This window comes from Malania oleifera, chromosome 8 (assembly GCF_029873635.1).
Source record: "Malania oleifera isolate guangnan ecotype guangnan chromosome 8, ASM2987363v1, whole genome shotgun sequence".
Taxonomy (NCBI): domain Eukaryota; kingdom Viridiplantae; phylum Streptophyta; class Magnoliopsida; order Santalales; family Ximeniaceae; genus Malania; species Malania oleifera.
Window position 1 is genome coordinate 109,486,397 of NC_080424.1, and position 17,468 is coordinate 109,503,864.

General features: G+C 36.5%; 1 protein-coding gene across 4 annotated transcripts in view; it reads left to right on the plus strand.

The window, feature by feature from the left end:
• Positions 1 to 2,129: 2,129 nt before the first annotated feature.
• The window catches only part of LOC131162987 (tetratricopeptide repeat protein SKI3), a 48,977-nt gene continuing 33,638 nt past the window's right edge, over positions 2,130 to 17,468 (plus strand). Inside the window, exons 1-11 of one of the 4 annotated variants that reach the window (XM_058119640.1) lie at positions 2,130 to 2,297; positions 2,434 to 2,526; positions 2,663 to 2,878; positions 3,188 to 3,310; positions 8,488 to 8,571; positions 8,810 to 8,860; positions 11,346 to 11,438; positions 13,383 to 13,523; positions 13,619 to 13,699; positions 13,930 to 14,177; positions 14,260 to 14,431. In XM_058119640.1, the coding sequence (XP_057975623.1) occupies positions 2,286 to 2,297; positions 2,434 to 2,526; positions 2,663 to 2,878; positions 3,188 to 3,310; positions 8,488 to 8,571; positions 8,810 to 8,860; positions 11,346 to 11,438; positions 13,383 to 13,523; positions 13,619 to 13,699; positions 13,930 to 14,177; positions 14,260 to 14,431 (1,314 nt within the window). In that variant the 5' untranslated portion in view covers positions 2,130 to 2,285. The other 3 variants (XM_058119643.1, XM_058119644.1, XM_058119642.1) reach the window with 3 other exon arrangements.

A 17,468-nucleotide genomic window follows, 5' to 3' on the forward strand; every position in this document is an offset into this window, starting at 1 on the left:
TTGTTTAAATCTCGCTGGATCAAGTATCGAAATTATGTGAGCGTCATTCCGGGAATAATTTTCTCGAACATGGTATTATTTAATATATTATTATAAATTAATAATAAACTGGGAAAAAACTCCTTTGGGCTGAATATTTGGAGTTTTTTCTCAACTCATTATTAATTTATAATAATATATTAAATAATACCCTTTTTGAGAAAATTATTCCCAGAATGACGCTTGCGTATAAATTTCGTTAGACCAAGTAGCGAGATTTGCCACCCATCAGGACCAGCTTATTTCTTAGACAAATCTCATTAGACCAAGCAGCTAGATGTGCTTGTCACGCGTTAACAATCAATTGAGCTACCATTTAAATCTCGCTGGATGATCCAACGAGATTCGCCTGGGTAATCCGTTTATTTTGCTTTCCCTCCCGGGCGAAACCACTGGCATGCATTAAATGATTTGGGGCTGTCAGGTACATCTCACTGCCTTGGAGCAGCGGCTACTACGCCTCCAAGGTTTCCTACTCTATTGTGCGCTGCGTGTGGGGTTTCCATCCTAAAAAAAAAAAAAAACAATTGAAAATGCAACTGAGCAGTAGAACTACTTTTAGAAAGAATTAGTTGGTTTATAAATTATGCGTGCTCTGCAGTATGGATTATAAAGAGATATACCTCATGGTCATGGAGGAAGTTATGATCCGGTGTTTGTTGAGAAACCATGATGTTAAAGAGGGGGAGGAGGGGAAGATTTGAACGCAGCTAGGTAGCTAGGTTGGATGGGGGCGAGGAGTAGATCTTGATGGACGCATGGATTATAATCAAAACAAGAAACAATGGAGGGCTGGCGCAGGAGCCCTTTATGGAGAAAGTGAAATGGAAAGAAGATGATGAAAGTGAAAAGGAAAAATCAAAAATGAAGGGAAAGAGAAAACTGGTAATGGCGCCAATGGTTGGGGAAGCAAAATGACGGTTATGCCCCTGCAAATTTGAGTGTTTAGTTTCATTTGGTTGTATAAATTCATAAATTAATTAATTACGATGAACACAAAGGACAAGCATTGCTGCTTTTTCTGCCTGCTTGCCCAGACTCCAAACTTTTATTTTTCACAGTTTTTCCAGTTATCTGTCTGTCCGCCTAGAGTCTGGCCGGACCATCCGAAAGATAATTTTTTTTAAAAAAAATAAGGTAATTTTTTTTAATTATTTGAAAAATTTTAACTAACTTTTTGAGAGAAAAAAAGGTTTTCATTTTTTTCCATTTCAAATTTTCAACAATTATTAAAAAGTTGTTATTTTTTTTTCATTTTTAATTCGTTTTGTATTAAATAAATAAATAAATAATAATGAAATTTAAATGTATTAATGCGTTTTGTGAAATTTAATTTAAATTTTAAATAATTAAAAGACACTACCTTATTTTTTTTAATATTTTAAATGTATATTTAAAAAATTTTAAAAATTTTTTTAATTATTTTTTAGATTTCCAACTCTTATTTTGCACCTGAAAGAATCTAAAATATTTTTTATTTTTTAACTTTTTCTATATTTTTAGAAACATTTTATTTTTTATGTTATTTCAAATATTTTCAGATTTTCATTAATCTTTATTATATGTAAAGATAAGAGATGGCGAGAGAGTCAAGTGATGATGGAGAGAGAGAGAGGGAGGACATGATGATGGAGTTTTGTCAGAGTAGCTTATTGAGGATGGGATCATGGGGATGGAAACCCCACACGCGGCGCACAAAAGAGTAGGAAATCTTGGGGGCATAGCTGCCGCTGCTCCGAGTTTACGAGATGTACCTGACAACCCCAAATCATTTAATATATGTCAGTGGTTTCATCCGAAAGGGAAAGCAAAACAGACGTTAAAGTATTTTCCAGGCAAATCTTACTGGATCGTCTAGCAAGATTTATTTAAATCTCGTTAGATGAAGTAACAAGATTACGTGAGCATCATTTTGAGAATAATTTTTTAAATAAAATATTATTAAATATATTATTATAAATTAATAATAAATTAGGAAAAAACTCTCAATATTTGAGATGCAATTTCCCTCCTAGTGGACCCCACTTAACCACGCAGGGGCGGCAAAGCACAACCATGCCCTTGTCTCCGCTTGGAATCGAACCTCTCATACTCCGTAAAGAAACCTCCTGCTTTATCAGTTAACACTGCGCCATCCCCACGAGCGCAACGGGTCTATATTTTTGTTATGCCTTCAAGTGTCAAAAGGGTCAAGACATTCAGAAACAACGCCATTGTTAGGGTTTTAGAAGTGCGAAATCATCTAAATGGAAAAAACGGTCTCCCTCTCTCTCTCTCTCTCTCTCTCTCTCTCCATCTGCCCAGCTCAAGTACAATTGTTTTTCTTGTTCTAATTTTGGTTCATCCTTTCCATGCGTATCTAAATCCGTTATGTTTATTGATACTGCTTTTCAGGAAGAAGAAGAAGAAGAAGTGGTAGCTGTCTTGAGACGGTTGCAAGAGTGCGTAGATTCCCATCCAGATGACCCTTCCCACCATTTTAATCTTGTAAACACGTATACTATATACTTGCTACTTATGTTGATGCAATCCCCAAATTTTCATTTTTGTTTTGAATTTAAATGTTTGTATTATCTACAGCAATAGGTTTTTTAAGCATTTGCGTTTTGCTTGTTCAATTTAGGGGCTGCTCTTGTGGGAAAAAGCTGAAGGCTCGAAGGAGGTCAAGGAAAAAGCAGCGGAGCATTTCGTGATATCCGTGAAGTTAAATCCAAAAAATGGAGCTGCTTTCAGATACTTGGGGCATTATTATAGCAGCGCAGTATCTGCAGATACGCAGAGAGCTCTCAAGTGTTACCAGAGAGCCGTTTCCCTCAACCCGGACGATTCCCTATCGGGGGTGAGTTCATGGTTTCCTTGTACAACAAGCAAAGAGTCTTTTTAGTTCATTTTTTTCAATTCCATTTTTCTTCAGTTTTTAAAATGTTATTATGATTATGATTAAGGAAAAAAAATCATATAGAATTATTCTACTAAGAGATAATTAAATCTGAACCTTTATTTATTTTCTGACCGTTCTGATAGTATGTAGGAGGGAGATGGACACAGTTTGCTGACTCTACAAATCTCAACGATAGAATACGTCTTGAGGATTTTAATCTGATTATGATATATGATTTTTTTCTCAATGATTGTTTGTGAAAATCAGGAAGCCTTGTGTGATTTGTTGGATGAAGGAGGAAAAGAGAGTTTGCAAAATGCAGTGTGCCGGGAGGCTTCAGAGAAGTCCCCAAGAGCTTTCTGGGCTTTTAGGAGATTGGGTTATCTACAGGTATTCTGTTCTCTTCTGTGTTATTTTTTTCCCCCTCTTCTTCTTCTTGATAGAATAGAAGCTTAGTGTCACGGGCCCCCAAATAAAGACACTAATAAGGCCACGCGGCACTCGTTGAGAGCTCTCCCCCCAACCGAGTCAGTCAATGATTATACATTCAAACTTGCAGGCAGGGGCATCACATGAACCTCTTTAACCACATGTTAGTCTTGAATTTATTATTAAAGACAACACAGTTCACATAAGCAAGAGACATTCATATAGAAAACATTCATAGATTAGTAAAGTACATCACAATCCATCATAAGGAAATACAACGATGAAAAGGACCACTTTTTTTATTCAATTAAGATATTAACAATACAAACATCAACACAAATAGTTTGTTTTTATATATAAATCCTTGGAGAGTACATATGAAGTCAATATCTCCCCCTCCATTTACCCCATTGCATTCTCACTCCCTAACATGCTCCCTCACTCATTTTATTGACGTGCTCATCGATTTGCTGCAAAAAGTCTTCATCCTTCCGATTCTAGTATCGTTGTCTTAGAATTCAGGAATTCTTGAATCTTTTGGATGGTATGCTAGAGGTCTTTGGTCATCTCCCAACTATTCTCTTCTTCTCCCAACATTGTCCATGTAACTAGGTACTATTGTTGTTGCCGACTCAGTTTGTGAGGACCTCTTCAACATCTTTGGTTGTAGTCTTCTTTTTGAAGATGATTGATCTCCTTGACTTTTGTTAGTTTGTATGTTCTTCATCAACATGGAATGGTTTTAAGTTGCTGAGGTGAATCATTGGGTGAATTGGTTGCTTGTGAGTCTGTGACTCTTTATCCGCTTTGGTTGTTCAAGTTGGTAAGATGCATGTCTGACTTTTTTTAGCACTTTGATTGGGCCTTCATACCTTCGTAAGAGTCTTTTGTCCTTGCCACAAAGGAATTGAAATATTTTTGGTGGCACTTTTACTAGCACCAGGTCCCCAACTTCAAACTGTTGGTGTCGCCCTTTGCTTGCCCATTTCTTCATGCGCTTTGAGGTTTTTCCAAGCTGAGCTGGAGTTACTTTTATGTTTTGCATCCAAAATTGTTTGTAAATTGGTACGCTTTTGGGCAATTTCCGTTGTATGGACCATCTAGGGTGTGTGGGAGAGTTGATTGTTCACCTGTCACAATCTCAAAAGAACTTTATTAGATGCAAATATTTCATACAATTAAAACAGAATTGTGTTGTATCAAGTTGTAAAACCCAATTTTCCTGGTTGGTGTTCACAAAGTGCCGTAAATATTCTACCAACAACCCATCAAAGTGTTCTTTTTGACCATCTGTTTGTGGGTGGTAGCGTCTAGAAAGATTGAGACTTGATTCCATTAAGAGAGAGCTTTGCCCAAAATCTGCCTGTGAATCTAACATCTCGATCGCTAATTAGGCTCTTTGGGACTCCCCAATACTTCACCACATGCTTGAAGAATAACTGAGTTGTCTTTTTTGTTGAACATGACTTTGAAACAAGCACAAAGGTCGCATACTTTTTGAAACGATCAATCACCACCAACATTATATCATGGTCCTCTACCTTTGGTAAGGAGGAAATAAAATCTAAGGAGACACTCTCCCATGTTCTTATCAGCACTAGTAGTAGCTCTAGTAATCCTTAACCTCCTTTAGTTCTTTTAATGAATTATTGACTTCTTGTTGATTTATCAAATACACAATAAATACTTAAAACAAAATTCAATCTACAACCACAACACAAGTACTTAAACAATCAAGTAACCAATCAATCAACCAAACCAATCAATTTTTTTCAATCAATCACAATATCTAAACTAAGATATAAGATTTAGCTTTTGTTTGTTTGCAGCCCTGTATATATGAAAGTTTGATTCAAGCCTTGTGGTTAATGCAAGCCCTATGATAATGAATTTGCTTTCTCAAAATGAAGTATAATATAAAATCCAATACTCTTTCCAAAAGCTTAGACGTTAAATAGACTTTCAGTTAAAGAATCTTTGGGTGTTTCACCAATCAACGTACTCCCTTACGGTTTTCGCAAAGTATGGATCAACCAATGTACTCCCTTTCGGTTTCCGCAATCTCAAAAACAAATTAAGTTTAAGTTTATTTAATATCTAATCAACGAAGTATATATGATTGAAATTTAAAACATCCATGCAATTTATATATGCTGAAAGTAAAGAGAGTAAGGGAAAGAGAGTGACACCGAGTTTTTACGAGGTTCGGCTTATCCCCAGCCTACGTTCTCGCCTTTGGCAAACCACCAAAGGATTCCACTATACCAGTTTTTTTTTTAGCGGAACAACACCGTTACACACTCCTTCAATAGGTTAGAGCCCACCTCTCCAAGTGATAACCCCTCACTTGGTCACTCCTTCAATTAGGTTAGAGCTACACCTCTCTAAGCGATACCCCACGCTTAGCCAACGATCCAAACACCTTGGAATCGTAAAAAATACTGTAAGAATACAAAAGAGTAGTTGCGTACAAGAATACTCTCAAACAGAGTAGATTAGTACAAATTTAGCACTATGTACTTAAAGAATTTAAATACCAATATGAAATAAAATTGAAGCTCAAGTGTAGAGATCACCAATATTCTTTGTAGATGAGGATTAGAAGTAGGAATAGATTAGGAAGATCAGCTCTTTCAAAAATTCAGCAATAACAGCTGGGCAAGGATTTGAGCAAGAGAGAACAGCCGGTTTGTAAGATAGCTTTCAGCAGATTTTTCAATTCCTTGGCTCTTGATATAGTTTGATTTGTAAAATCATGTATTTTTAGAGGTTTTAGGAAGAGTTTCCTTGTTCCCCATGTTGCTTGGAGTGTCCACCAAGTTTTTATAACGTTCATATTTGAAAAACTGATTTTTAGAAATTTCCCATTAAGTTCAAAAATTCAAATTCCCATAGAGTCAGTTGACTGGATAGGCGATTGGGTAAGCAATTTTCACAGGGTCAGTCGACTGGATAGGCGACTGAGGCCTTTCGGTCTGCTAGAAATTAATTCCATTAAAACATCAGTCGGTTGACTCAACCACGTTCAAAAATGTTTGTCGGCTGGACATTGTCAGTCAGCTGAGTAAGGTCAGTTCTTTTGGTCAGTCGGCTGGGCGGTTTATTTAACCATTGTATTCCTGTCAGTCGACTGAGTAAACCCAGTGTAATTTGGTCAGTCGGTTGACCAGTTCATTTTTCTGGTTTTTCATTTTTAGTTTTCAAAATTAGTTTTGCTCTCATGCTTTGATCCTTCATAAAATATTTTCTAGGTTGTTAAAATAGATCTCTAAGTCCATAAATATCCCCTAAAGAGCTTCAACAATATTTCAAAAGATATTTAAAATATGAAGCACTTACATAAAGACTTCTAGGACTTTGAACATTCTTGGTGCTTGAGTCTTTATGCTTGTCTTTTCTTTGGGCTCTCTTGCTTTTGCTTTCTTTAGCCTCTCTTGTTTTTCTTCAAGCTTTGATATACTTTTAAGTTTTCTCTCATATTCTTCAAGCTTTTAAAATATCATCTTGAAATCCATGCTTTAAGTTTCATATGATCATCCTTCTTTGAAGTATAAGCTTGCATTTTCATGCTTGATCCTTGTGAGTCCTGAAATATCATTACTCAACAAATATGTTAAGTTTCATTTGTTTGTTAGCATCAAAATATGATGTTAAGCCTTGTAAGACCAACAGTATATAAGTTTGTTGCCATCCCGGGTGTCTTGCTCCAATTATCATTAAGAAATTATCTTCCATTCAAGATTGATGTATTTTCCCTTCTTCCACTAATTTTATCAATGCCTTAGCCTGTTGGTCTGTTCCCAAGTGTTTGTTGATAAGTTCCTTCATGGATAGGGTGACTTTGCTTGTTGACAGACAACTTATCAACTTCAATACTACCAATTCTGTTTTTCTGCTCAAAGCATCTATCACTTAATTTGTCCTCCTTGCCTTGTATTTAAAGTGGAAATCGAATTCATCTAGTTTTTCTTGCCAATGGGCTTGCTTCGAAGTTTGTCTTGGTTGTGATAAGAAGTGAGTGACAACCACCTTATCCATCTTTACCACAAACCGAGATCCCAACTTGGAGGCAATATACCACAACTAGGAATTATTTTCCTTGGGCTGTATAGTTTCGCTTAGCACCCGTTAAGTTTCGACTTTCAAAAGCAATTGGACGGTGTTTTTGCAAAAGAACTCCTCCTCACTTTGAAATCAGATGCATCAATCTGGACTTCAAATGGCTTCATTACATTCAAAAGGACTAACACTAGATTCCTTGCAATTTGCTTATTTTCTACTACAATAAGCAAAGAAGACATCTCCTTAACCTCTCTATCATCTAAATCCCTTCTAAATTGGACATCTCAAGAAAAGGGATCCCTCATAGGAGTAAGAAACGAGGTAATCACATCATTGTGGTGAGAAGATAGACAATAAAAGCAAGCAAGGCACTCTTTCTCCCCCCCCCCCAAAAAAAAAAAATCTCTTCCCAAAACCTAATATGAGTACCTCTACCCAATTGAAATGTTGTTAGAAGAAGAAAGGATAAACCTGTGAATGAACCTTCAAATTATTTTTAAAGAGATTCTCAACCCCAAATTAGCATCCGCCTGTACTCTTGCATGCCATATTACACTTTACCACTTCATGCCAAAGGGACTTCACCTCCTAGGAAAACCGCCATAACCATTTAGCCAAAGGGGCAGTGTTTTTAGAGACCAAATTGCCAAGACCCAACCCTCCTTCCTTTTACCTACACGCCTTTCTCATTTAACCAAATGATATCTCTTCTCCTCTTCACCTAACCAAAGAAAATCCCTCATCGCCTTCTCAAGATTTTGAACTACCCCTCCTGAAATCCTGAGATATAAAAAATAAATGCAGAGAGGTAGATGCCTGTACAAGGCTAATTCTACCCCCTAAAGAAAAAGGCTCCTTTCTGACCATCCTACCTTTTGGCTGCCTTGTTATCTTCTGTCTTATTTCCAATTTTGTTTTGATGGGCTCTCTTCTTTTGTATTGTCCATTTTTGATTTTAGTCAATAAATATAAACCATAATTAGTTGTTTTTATCCAATCAATAAAAATAAAATCAATACATACCGAAGATTCTTGCTTCTGAGAAATTGTACCTGTGGTTGGCATGCACTTGGTAGGTCCATCAAAAGAAGTGGTTTGAAGCAGTACAGAGTCTTCAACATGGCATAAGAGGCTATCCTACCTGTGCTGATCTGTGGGAAGTCTGTACCTCTTTTGCTGTCATTTTTATTTGATTTGATTGATTTATCATTCTTTTTAATTTTTCGTTCTATGTTATTTTGTTTTCACTTTATTTAGTTTTGGTTCTCGTTGGCATCTAAAAATCCTGTTTTTTTATATTATATATATATATATATTTATATATATATGTATATATTATAATTTTGCTTAGCCATAATTCTTGTTCTTCTTTCCTGTCATTTTACTTCCCCATTGTAGGCTTTGGGTCTTGCCTACCAGCGATTAGGCATGTTCACTGCAGCTTTAAAGGTAACTCCTTTTTAATTTTTTTTGTAGTGCTTCTCTTCTGTTTTCTTTTCCCTACATTTTAGATTATTTCGGTTAAAAAGTTGCTCTTATTGTAGATTAATGAAACAACTTAGGTCCAAATTTCCTACATCTTTTCTTGCCGAGTTCCTTCAATAGCAGAATACAGTATGCCTTGGCACAGTAAGGTCCTACAGGAATTGGTGTTCTTTTCTCAACTACATGACATGCTGTTCATTGTGTCATCATAATTTATATGTTGAGGATACTTTACTTGGCATAAAACAACAACAACAAACTAAGCCTTAAGTACCACCAGGTGGGGTGGCTATATGAATACTGGCAGGATTTGCATATATTCAGCAGTGGAAAACTGTACAAAAAATAAAATGCACACATCTACAGGAAAAATAACGACCATTTCCAATTACTATTTGCAATTACGAAGGCTTTGTCTTGATTATCCAGGCTCAGTCAACTGAGTCCAGTTTCTCTATTTAATTTGATTTGGGGTGATACAACAACAAAAACCATTAAGTCTAGGAGAGATTGCTACATGAATCCTTTTCTGTTAATATACGTAGTCGATTTTGGGGCGCTGCTGCTGTTAAATTAAAATTTACTAACTCATATTTTTTACTATTTCAGCCTACTTTCATCTGTCAAGTCACTTTTCCTTACCAATCTGCCTGTTGTTAATTGTTGCACACACCAAACCATCTTACAGAATTTAGCTTTTTTTTCTGAAGTTTGTTCTAGTTTTAACTTCTTGTGAATGTGCTCATATCCTTTCTTGTGTTGATAGTAACTCATCTTAGCATTATGTTACGTCTATTCTTTGAACATATTTTTTCTTAATTGCTTAGATCCGTGGAAGATGGCTGGTCTTACTATGTCTTGTAGAATTTTCTTTTCATTCTAAAATATTAGAGGACTTGAGAAGCTATTATCCATTTTAACCATTTTATTGCTACTGCATGTATACATCAATTTCTCCATTTTGGTGGTTAATTGATCTTGCCTAACAAAATCAATTATTTTTAGTTACTCTATAAGCATGTGTTACGGCTTGATATGCATTGTTGGTTCATGACCTTACAGCTTAAGCTTTTAGATAAAAAGGTAATCTAACATGGTATCAGAGCCATGTACCCATGAGGTCATTCTAGTCTTGTTGCCCACATTTATCGTTTGGTTGTTAAAAAATATCTTATTTCTTGTAATGGGTGTTATTTATCATTTTCTATCTCTTGGCATGCAATTGGGCTGCATGGTGGACTTGTTAAGCCGTGATATAAATGGTTGGCCCACAACCTAACAATTTAGGCTTTTAGTTAAAGTGAGAATTAGGGGTGTACAAAAATTACCAAAAAAATTGAAAATTGGACTGGAATACATTTTAGTTCCGTTTTCGTTTTTTCCGGTTCTCGGTTTCATTTTTGGTTTCAGTTTCCAGCTGAAAATCGAACTGCAAAACCAATAAACTGATTAAAAGTTGAATAAATTGTGCATGTTATAATTTAATATAGAATTAATGATTCGTATGTTGTATACTTAGATTCATAAAGGTTTAATCACTTTACCGTAATTAATAATTCCTTCATTTGAATGATAAATATTTATGTTTTCCATTTTAGATACATTTTAACTCAAAATATTAGGAGGTAGAGAGCATGGGACTTGGCCTTTTATACAGGTGGTTAGGCTCCTCCATCTTTTAAATTTTAGATGTGGGACAAGCAGGCAAAGAGGGAATTTCCTGCTGGCCTCTGCAGCAGAAAAAGAGCACAGCCTGGACTGCCAACTGCAATTGCCCATCTGCAGCATCCCTTGTAATTGTCCCACATCAGTTGTGCATGGCAAGGGAATAGATTTCCGTTCCTATAAATACCAACTCCATCCTCCCTGTTTCTACAATTCACATTGTGGGCTTAAGAGCCAAGCCTCTAGCCTAGTTAAGGCCAAGGAAGTTTCTGGTGGATTTAAAGCCCCGACCCAGCTGGGCCATGGATATTTATTATTTGACCTGTTAGTTCAAAATTTAAAAAAACCGAATTTTACCGAACCAAACTGGAAAACTGCCGATTTTTTTTTTTTTTCACTAACCAATGATTTACGGTTCGATTTCGGTTTATAACATTTGAAATTGAGGGGTTTGGTTTGGTAATCAACTTTTCCAATAACTGAACTGTGTAGAACCGATTACAGCCCTTGTGGTAATCTAACAGCATGAATGTCAACTATTCTGTCATTTATTTGCCTAATGTTTTAAAATTTATGTTCCAAATTCTCTATCTTGATTCTGCTTATGTAACCTTCTGATTCTAGAGTTTCTCCCCAAGGTTCTAATTTATAATCAATCCTTACTTTGTGCCATTCCAACTTAATGCCATAGCTCTTGTAATAACTAATGAAAATAATGCATTTCAATCATTTTCTTAACACACCCTTCATAGTAATGTTTACCTCATAATTGATATCCCAACAGTCATATGGGCGAGCCGTTGAATTGGAGGACTCTAGAGTGTTTGCATTGGTTGAAAGTGGAAACATTTTTCTGATGCTTGGTTCCTATAGAAAGGTAATGTTTGTTCATCATGCTCTTGTTTAGTAGTTTGGCTGCACTTTCCTACTTATTGCACTTGTTCTATAGTTACTGACCACCCCATCCCTTCTCCTTTCGCCCCACTTTTTCTTTCGTTGTATTTGTAAGATGCTAAGATATTAATGGTTTCTGTGAGCTATGTTTGGGTGAAAGTTGATGTCATGTTTCTTGTGACAGCTTGAAACATGTAGCCATCAATATTTATTTGAGTTCTGCTGTTTAATTCAATAGTTAATGGCATGATATATGATCTGGTTTGTCTTTTGTTGAGAGAATGCTTCATAAAGATTGTTTGGCCTTCCCCACTTCTTTTATCTTCTCATAAGAAGGATTAGATTGGAGTAAGTGGTCAGATTTTCCCAATCCTGCTAAATAAAATCGAACAGCCTTAGACAACTGAACATAATTCTTTCCATCCAACTTTTCAGCTGTTATCTGTGGCAGCGATGAAGGAAACATGTTTTTGGGATTCATAGACTCCATCTCAACACTGAAACCAGCAGCTGCACAATTGTCAAACAAGAAGAACAATAAAAACTATCCGGGACAACCACGAATCAGGTGAACCACCGAAACAACCACAGACGAGGTGAACCACCTATGAACTGATATAACATTGCTACAGCCTCAAAAATCAACTTATGAACGCTGCCACTGCTCCAAGAGACTCACAATAAGACCTTTACAAATACCGAACAACAACTAATGGATTACCATGAGTGCAAGGTCTAAAAAGGTTGGATATTTGAGCAAAAAGCATGCCCAGTGGTTTGATAATATGGTCTAGGGAAGGAATCAGAACATTCTGGAGGAAAAAATCAGAAAAAGGTGGCTGGAATTACTCTCACTCGCTGGTGTGTGCGGTAGGAACTGTCAGCAGTTGGCGGGCATGTGGGGAGGTTTCTGGTGACAAGATTTTGCAGGGTGATAGTTCAGAGGGTTCTATTTTTGGCTATATGGTTGGTTTTGTGAAATAATGAAGTGTGGTGGTGGTTCTGAGTGTGGGTTGGTGATAGGGATTAGGTTGGATCCTGCTTTAATACCAAGTTGAGATTTTTGATTAAATGAATGACCTAACTCAAAGACAGGTCTCTCCCTCTATTTATAATACAAATGAAATGCATTCAAATTACCATAATACCCTTCTAACTCTCACTAATTAACATAACACTAACACACTTAATAATAATTACTAAAGACTAAAATAACCATTAACAAAAATTAATCTCCTGTGATCCTATCAATGATTTTGGCAAAATGCCAAAATTTCTTCACTCTTATGGTTAAGTTTTGAAAATTTTCTCCAAAAGCTAAACAGGAGTGGGTGAACCATGATTTTTCCAGTTTTTAGACTCACAGTTTCACTGAAACTTGATGTAGTTGAGGCTGCTTGAACGTTAAAAATTTGTTGGGTTCAAGTTCACTACGTTGGGTGTCTTGCACTTGACTTGAGCTAGAGTGTTTTGCACTACAACCAGGCATTTTCTTTCTTTTCATTCTATTTAATCCATTTAATTTATATGCTTATGCATTTAATATTGAGGCAATGAGGCATTACATTGAACAATTTGATTCAATTAATAGTATATTGTTTATTTGAATCTATAGGAATCTATGCATCGGTCTTCACGATTATTTACTTCAACAATTTAGGTTTGATTATGCACTAGCAGATGTACATGCTATAGTTAAATCAAATTGAGAGTAATTAAGATGTAACTCTATGAAATATTGATATGGCTAACCAAATAAATTTCATTGGGAATGTTGAGATTAAGACATTATTCAATTGAACATTATAAATCACTATTGACATGTTGGTCCTGACATTGGATTTAAGTTTTTATTGTCATGTTCTGATACTTCTTTTATATGCACACAGTTTTCTGAAAATGTTGTAATTTGCTTGTCTGCATTCAGGGGGTTGAGCATTTCCAACAAGCATTAGAAATCTGCCCTCTAAGCATATCTGCTTACTATGGGCTTGCTTCAGCACTGCTAGGTTTGTCAAAAGAATGCATCAACTTGGGTGCATTTAGATGGGGAGCATCACTGTTAGAGGTTGGCTATCTAGAAATTTAGAAGACACCTGCCTATGGAATTTTTGAAGTATCAAAATATTAGAATCTGTAAACGATGTTCATAATTGATTGCAGGAGGCATCTAAGGTTGCAGAAGCGAGTACTTCTTTTGCTGGTAATATTTCATGCATTTGGAAGTTGCATGGTGATATCCAGGTATGGTCATCTGAAAGTTTTGTCCTAGATCTCTTTTCATAGTTCGTTTATTCAAAATATTTCGTAGTTGTATGCATTTGTAAATTATCATTCATATAATTTTTTTTTTTGGAAATATTAAGTGGTGTTTCTTTTTTTTTTTTTCTCCTTTCAATGTAAAGATCTATTTTGTGATTTTGGTCTTTGTGACCTGACTGGTTTAACATGAGCTGTATTTCCCTCCATTTTAGCTTACCTATGCAAATTGTTACCCATGGATGGAGGAACGTTGGAATATGGAAATTGAAAGGGAAACTTTTAATGACTCCGTACTTTCCTGGAAAAGGACCTGTTATCTGGCTGCAATGTCTGCCAATAGTTCTTATCAGCGGGCTTTGCACTTGGCACCATGGCAAGCTAATTTGTATACCGACATTGCAGTAGCTTCAGATCTCGTTTGCTCTTTGAAGGGAACTTGTAAACATGACCTCAATGATTGGTAAATCTGTGTTCTCTTTATTTAACAGCCCATATCCACTTTGTTTTTTTTCCACCCCTTATTTAATATCTTTTTGTACCAGGCAGCTTCCAGAGAAGATGTCCTTGGGCAGCTTGTTACTCGAGGGTGATAATAGTGAGTTTTGGGTGGCACTGGGATGTCTTTCTCGTTACAAGGTGTTGAAACAACATGCCTTTATCAGGGGATTGCAATTGGATGTATCCCTTTCTGCTGCTTGGGCATACCTTGGGAAGGTACACTTTTATATCTTTCTCAAGAATTTTTGTAAATCCATCCTATGATAGCCTGTTACATGAACAGCTCCCTGGGAGTAGTGTTGCAGATTGGCTTGAGTTGGACCTCAATTTACCATCTAGAAATACGAATTAATAGGGTAAGCCCTTGGCTAAGGGTTCATGAGCCAAGATTGTGTGGGGGTGAAACTGGCATGGTGCAGGGTGCCTAGGAGCAAGTTTCAAGATGGAAAGCTTGGTTACAGGCTGTAATTTTGGTAATAAAAGTTAACCCTTGCAAGTTGGTTATAAAAGATGGGCTGATTTTTTTTTTTTATCAGTAAAAGGTAAATGTATTGATCAAATTCGTATGTACAGAGTCCACTGGGCATACCCAGGTTACAAAAGAGGCATAAACCTCAATCAAAATTGCATAACAATTCAAAATCCAATCTAGCTAGAAAGCAGTTTCAAAACCAACTAAGCAGTCAACATCAATTACATATCATTGTATATATTAAATTTATCATAAATGACTCTAAAAGTGTACCTTTGAATCACTTCAAGCAGCTCTGGGGGAGAAATCCTTTTACATTCAAACTTCCATTTGTTCTTGAAGTGCCATATAAAGTACACTATGACCGCTAAGCACACCTTCTTGCCACTTGACTGTATTCCTGTGCCTTTTGCTTCCTTATGAAGCCATTTTAAGTGCAGCTTTCAAAGTGGTCATTTGCCTTTTTATACCAAGCCAAGCTCTGGCCCGATCCCAAACTTCTTTAGTGAAACAACATGAGAAAAACAAATGCTCATTGGTTTCCGCTTCAATGTTGCAGAATATACATTCCTGATTTATATCCTCCCCTTTGATCTTATCATTAGTTAATAATTTGCCTTTGATCCCCATCCATAATGCAAATGCATGCTTCGGAATACTACCAGATTTCCATACCTCTTTATGCCATTGTACAGGTCTCCCTTTGCTTCTCCAATAGTCATAAGCTTGTGATGATGAAATCTGTCCCTCAAACTCCCATTGATTTAACATGTTCTCTGCAGCTCTGCTGTCTCCACAATTTTGTCTCAAGTGATTCTTCAACTCCAGAATTTTTTAAATAAAGGAGAGTCATCATGCTTGGCTACTGCTTCCCAGAAGTTAGTTCCTCAAGTAAATTTGATTTACCCATTTGGACCATAAAGAGTCCTTCTTGCTTTGTATGTTCCATAGAGTTCTAGTAAGCAAAGCTTTATTCCAAGCTTTGAGGTCAACAATTCCCAATCCCCCTTCATCTTTTGGAAGGCATATTTCTTTCCAAGCAACCGGGGGTTTTCTCTTTCCACCCCACAAAAAGGTTCTACAAAGTCTCACAATATGATCTAACACAGATTTTGGGATAGGAAAAATCGCCAACCAGAAACATTCTATCCCTTGGATTACAGAGTTTAATAACTCCAGCTTCTCTGCATAGGAGATAGTGTGATTTGGCCATCCACAGAGGAGATCAGATATTCTGTTAATCAAAGGGGCATAGTGCATCTTGTTCAATCTAGAAGCTGCCAGTGGAATCCCCAAATATCTAAATGGAAATCCCCCATCGTGCAAGTCTGTGAGCCTTCTGATTTGTTCCAGTTCCAGTGGTTTAATCCCAGCATGCAATATATTAGATTTCAAATTATTTGCAGACAATCCTGAGCACTTTGAGAATTTTCCAAGACAGTTTAAGAGCAATTCAACAGAGCTGAAATCACCCTCTTGAAAACAAGATCAGATCATCAGCAAATGCCAGATGAGTGATCTTTAACTGTTCACATTTTGGGTGGAATCTGAATTTTGCATTGTTGTCCAATCCCATAAGTAGTCTAGAAAGATACTCCATTCCAATCACAAACAAGAGGGGGGAAAAGAGGATCCCCTTGTCTAAGACCTTTCCTTCCTTCAAAATAGCCATGATATCCCTCATTAATGGATAAGGAGTAGCTGGTAGTAGATATGCATTGTGTAATCCAATTAACCGTGACCCCTGGGAAATTCAGCTTTTCCAACATTTCTTTTATAAATTTCCAAGACATCATATCGTATGCTTTTCTTAGGTCCACCTTTAACATGCATCTGGGTAAAACCCTTTTTCTGGAGTACTTTCTTACAATCTCTTGAACAAGGTAAATGTTTTCCACCATACTTCTCTGTTTGACAAATGCAGGTTGTGCCAGATTCACAATATTTTCAAGAACTGGTTTGATTCTGCCTGCAATAACTTTGGCAATCACCTTGTATATAATGTTGCAGCAAGAAATGGGTCTATAATCTTGAACAGTGTCTGCATGCTTAGATTTTGGAATTAGAGCAATCACTGTATGATTTCTCTGCTTCAATAATTTCCCCGTTTCAAAAACTTTTTGACAGCTAGTGTAAATTCTTTCCCAATTATATTCCAGGACTTCTTGAAGAAACAAGCAGTGTATCCATCAGAGCCAGGTGACTTCATATCCCCTATACTGAATACAGCATTCTTTATCTCTTCATCTGCAATAGGGGCAATCATTTGTGCAGCCTGATTACCATTGATTATCTTCCCTCTCTCAAGAATCAGTGGGTTGATAGCCTCAGTTACCTCCTCTTTACCCAGGAGTTTTTTATAGTATTCTAGAAACTCCTCCACCACTTGCTTCTGGGAAGTAGTTCTATCCCATTTTCTTTCTTAACTACAGCAATATGGGTCCTACTTACTTTCCTCCTCATTAGAGCATGAAAGAAAGAAGTGCTCTTATCACAGTGTCTTAAATATTTAGCTTTTTCCAGTTGAGCCAAGAAAATACTGTTTGCCTCTGTAAGTCTACTAGCTTCCCTTTTCTTCAATACCAATCTACTTTGAAGTTCTTCATCCGTAGGATTATCATGCAACATTTGTTGCATCTCTAGGATTTCATTTAAAGCATTTTCTGTTCTTGATGAGATATGGGAAAAATGTTGAGCATTCAGACTTCTTAAAGGTTGCTTCAGAGCCTGCAGTTTCTTCACAAATCTGAACTGAAGGTGGCCCTGAACTCTCAACTCCCA